Raw genomic sequence first — 4,524 nt, forward strand, 5'->3', positions numbered from 1 at the left:
CAGGGGAAGGAAGGGGGGAGGGGAGGACGGGGAGGGGAGGAAAGGGTGGGACGACAGCCGCCGCCGGCCTCACCGCGTCCGTGCTGCCCGTGCGGGAGCCTCCCGGGGCCTTCCCCTCGGCCCCCTCCCCTGCAAAGGCCTCCATCGCTCCCTCTACGCTTCCCAGGGCATCGACGGCTGCCCTGCTGTAGCGATAGAGGAGGAGGGTGGCGAGGGAGCTCCCGAGGACGAGGAGGAGGGCGGCCAGAGCCAAGGCCTGGTTGAGGCGGAAGAGGACCGAGGGGGAGGACGGGGGCAGAGCGAAGGAGCTGTGCGGGGGGTAGGGGAGAGGAGCGATGGCTATCCGTGAGTATGCTTCGAGCTCCCGTCAAGAATGCACTGGCAGTCTCGCCTGCCCTCCCTCCCTCCCTCCCTTCCTCCCTACCTCAGCTCTTGCAGCGTCATGTTCCCCGCGTTCCTAGGCGCGCACTCCCCCAACCGGCACTCGTCGAAGACAATGCCCTTGAAGTAGGCGTCGAGCACCGCCTCGTGCATCACGCAGGAGTCGCCGTCGGCCTCGCAGATCAGGTCCAGGGTGCCGGTCTCCCCGATGCTCGCCAAGAGCTGGAGCATCAGATCGATGCAAAACGCGTCCTCAGCCTTGTCGCAGAGGGCGGTGCAGGAGCTCTGCTGGCACTGCATGCCCACACGGGCCCCGCCCGCTGCCCCTGGCGAGTCCTTCTCCTTGCTGAGCAGGCACTGGCGGCCCGCGCACGAGAAGACTGGTCGAAAGATACCCGGGGAGGGGTTCGCGAAGACTGTCAGGTCGAGCAAGCCAGCATCCGGAGCAGGCGTCGCTGAGGGAGGCAGGAGAGGGGGGAGGAAAATTCCAAGAAGTGGAGAAAAATTCCCCAGAAGCGTGAGCGTCGTCGCAATGCCCGGACGGCACCCAGACCGTCTCCGAGAGCGCTCCACCCCCTCAACGACCCTCAGACCCTACGCTGCCTCTCCCTTTTCTCGTCCCCTTCCTGAACCTTCCACCCTGCCCATATACCTCCTTCGCTGTCGGTCATGCCCATTTGCAACGCCAGGGTTCCAGCTCCCCCCAAAAAATCCGCGAAACCCTTGGTGAAGATGTTGCAGACCCCTTCGAGCCGCTGGTACATCGGCAGTGCATGTCGACACAGCTGCCCAGAACCGCACACGGAGTCATCTGTGCACACCTGGAAGACGTGGGGCGATGAGGCGAGGAAAAGAGCGCGCGTATAAGGCACCCTGCATGTAGATGCTAGGAAGCAGACGTGTGGTCTCTGTAACAAAGGATCAGGGACTACCGTCATTCCCTATCGTAGCGAAATGCAAAGAAAATATACCCGCTCATCCTCTGCCGAATGATTTGGCTTACACGACATTCCGGTCCTGTCCAATTGTCCACGCAGACGCACGCAGCATCTTCCGAAGGAGGCAAGGCTGCTTCGGAGCTTTGTGCAGCACATTGGATGGGAGGATCCGCTGAAGAGCACGCGACGACGAAGAGCAGGAAGAAGATAAGATGTATTATGATGGGTATTCTGGAATGCCAGAAGCTTTTTGCGGGGAAATACGCCTTCCGGGGTAGATTTCTTCTTTTCCCTTTCTCCTCCACAACCAGGCAGCCCTGCGCCATCTATATAAGAAATGCGTGCATTGCTGTCAAAAAGGAATCTATCATCGTATCACGACCAAGTACATGCACAAGTTTCCTTACAATTGCCAACGTGTTCACGAGAGGGTCCTTCCCGAGTCTCTTTGGGTAAAAGTCTGCTATGTCGTCTCCGCCGTCCGACAGACAGCTCAAGACTCGCCGAGGGCGCGAAAAGCGCAAGCCTTGAGAGCAGGGTCGTAACCCCTGCTAATGGTCATCGATGGGTCACCAATCATTGGTGAGATTTCATTCATGAATGACGCTTCAGCTAGTAAGGGTGGCCTGGAAAAATGTGTGGGCTTCTAATTTTGGGCCTGAAAATGCATTTTTGACACTCCAAAGTGCGTTTTTGCCTGGGGTTTCGCCCCAAAGCCCGCGAGGCACCCTTAGTCCCTCCTAAGCCCCCCTTTGATCCCCCCTAGTTTGGACATCGCTCCTTCAGGGCGGGCACAGTCTTATGCATGAGTCATGACTGACTATCGATTCATTGGCCTTCAATCATGAATGACCAAATATTGGTGGGGGTGACGGCCCTGCTTGAGAGGAGACCCGCCCTGCCGAGAAATCGTCTAAATACCGGACATGCTGGAACATATACATTCCGAAGACACTGGTTTCTACGAAATCCATGCGATCAAAGCGTGACAATCGACGTCGCGCACCGTGGGGTCATTCTGCAGCAGGCAAGGGAGGACGACGGAGAAACTGGCCCTCTCATGGGCAAGGTCGCGAGCCGAAGATTTGCTGTCAACGCACTTTAATAGTACGAGCGATCCACGCGCGTTCAAATGCAAAAGGAAAGAAAAATGAAGCAACCAAAGCATGGGAAAGGAGTGGCTTATTGAATGGAACAGGAGACAACCGCACCGATGGTTGCGTTTGATGGGCTTTAAATCAGTTGTAGATTGGGATATGTTACGCCGGGCTCGGAATATTTTGACCATCCCCATTTGAAGTGGGAAGGCGGACAATAAATCTCCACACCGGGGTGAAACCAAACAGCGACCCGGCATGAATTCATAACTCGTTTTCCAATCGTTCTACATGTATGGCAATTGTTTTCGTGAGTTGCATGGTATGCCAGTGTATATAGAGGCCAATGCAGGGCACAGACATCTCAAGAATGCTTTCCTCGCCGCGGAACTCGGTAAATGCATGTCTCCGGTCCTACGGTCCAAAAGGCCGACCACTGTGACTCGTTCTGAATCTCTGCTTTGGGGAGACGGCGTGCAGGCCATCAACTAGGCTCGGAAAATCGAGGTTTCACATTCTTACTTGGTAATTTTTGTGTTGCGTGACGCAGGTCTTTGTTTGGAAAAGCCCTTTAATTTCCTATTGGCTCTTTTCTCTCCCAAGTCAGCAACGACTGCCGTACCGGTGGGCTGATCTCGCCGCAGGTACAGCATCGCCATGGACACTCAAAAAAAATATCAAGACCTTGGTACATCATCCAAGAATAAGTCCTGTCAGAAATGCTACGATTCAAAGGTAACGTGTCCCAGCATGCCCTGAACTCTTCACCTTTTTTATTTTTCCGGCGGCCGAGGAGATGCCGGGCCCCCCCACCCGGACTTTATTTCACCCACGGATAGACTATAATGAGGAGACCAACACCCTCCCCCCCTTACACATGCATGCTTACAGAGTAAATGCGACTTTAGCCTTCCTTGCGAGAGGTATGTGTGAGAAAGTCGGTGGGAAAGGAGTACTGGGGGCCGCCCTCAGCCAGAGACGTACAGGGGACATAAATTCACACAGACTTGGGCGTACACTCGGACATTCCATTTTCAAGGCATAGACCTGTCACGTCAGCCTTGCAATCACATGTACACCCATACCGTCGAGTGCCCCTCACTGCTTGCGGTTCACCGTGCCTGTCTCTAGGGAGTCAGCTCGGGAAACGTGTCATCTCTTCGGCTTCTCAGCATTCTTCCCATCACGACGCTCTACCTCCCACCGCAGGTGCTTCCGCCTAAATTTACCCTGCCGACCGCGAGTCCGTGGCTCTATGACCCACTCAGCCTCCAAGAGAACCCGGGGTTGTTCCAAATCAGCGTTGGGAGACGAGGCAACCGGAAGCCCCTGTTGGCCTCCGCAGGAAAGTCTGCCCCGACTAGGCGGGCCTGGCAAAGCGCCAAGGGTCGGTCAGGAAGGCAGGCAATGGGCAGGAAGAGACAGCTACACCAGCACCGAGGCCGCTAGCGAGGACGGGGAGGAGGACGAGGGCGAAGGGTGCCAACCCGAAGGCTCGAACGCGTACCGGCGGGACTGTGCGTGGGGACTGCTGCTGGAAAGGGCACGCTATGACTTTCAGCGTAGCATGGGTACGCAACCGTCGGGAGAGGAATCGCCAATAAAGGCTCAGCCTTCTAGGGCATCGGCGAGCAAGGAGGAGGAAAACGACGGGGACGGGCAGAGCCTCTTGGAGACCATCCTGGAGCGGGTGGACAGGTCCCGCATGGCCGAAGAGTTCCTAGACGCCTTCCATGCGGTGCAGAGGCGGGGAACGGTTCACCGAGGGGGGATGGTGGGTATGCTCCGTCATTGGAAGAAGCTCTCTGACCTGTCTGGGCAGGATCTGACGCTCGGCGTGGGCGCTGCCATCGCCAAGGCGTTTCATGTCGAGCAATGGGAGCTCAGGTACCGCAGGAGAAATAAGGTCATCAACCGATCCGAATCCTCGGCCGGGAACGTTAGCCTTGGGAGCACGCCAACTTCCAATTCCTCGCAAGGGCAGCTCTCGTCCAAGCGGTTTCTCACGGCCGTCAAAGAGGGACCTCGGGGATTGCTTCTGGAGGAATTGATGGCTGTGGAGGCCGGTGCCGCGCGACTCAAGGCGTCTCCCCTCTTCCGGGAGCGCG

The 4,524-nt window shown here is 57.1% G+C and overlaps 2 protein-coding genes across 2 annotated transcripts; one reads left to right on the forward strand and one right to left on the reverse strand.

The window, feature by feature from the left end:
- Positions 1-73: 73 nt before the first annotated feature.
- On the reverse strand, positions 74-1,594 carry NGA_0167502 (uncharacterized protein; the record flags this gene model as incomplete). Its single annotated transcript, XM_005854587.1, has 4 exons — positions 74-308; positions 425-836; positions 1,034-1,202; positions 1,385-1,594. Coding segments are annotated over 4 exons (1,026 nt in total), but the record flags the coding sequence as incomplete, so codon positions are not given.
- Positions 1,595-3,017: 1,423 nt separating this feature from the next.
- On the forward strand, positions 3,018-4,499 carry NGA_0196000 (uncharacterized protein; the record flags this gene model as incomplete). The annotated part of the gene is made up of 2 exons (XM_005854591.1): positions 3,018-3,151; positions 3,781-4,499. Coding segments are annotated over exons 1-2 (735 nt in total), but the record flags the coding sequence as incomplete, so codon positions are not given.
- Positions 4,500-4,524: the final 25 nt, after the last annotated feature.

The sequence above is a fragment of the Nannochloropsis gaditana genome, assembly GCF_000240725.1.
Source record: "Nannochloropsis gaditana CCMP526 unplaced genomic scaffold scaffold451, whole genome shotgun sequence".
Taxonomy (NCBI): domain Eukaryota; class Eustigmatophyceae; order Eustigmatales; family Monodopsidaceae; genus Microchloropsis; species Microchloropsis gaditana.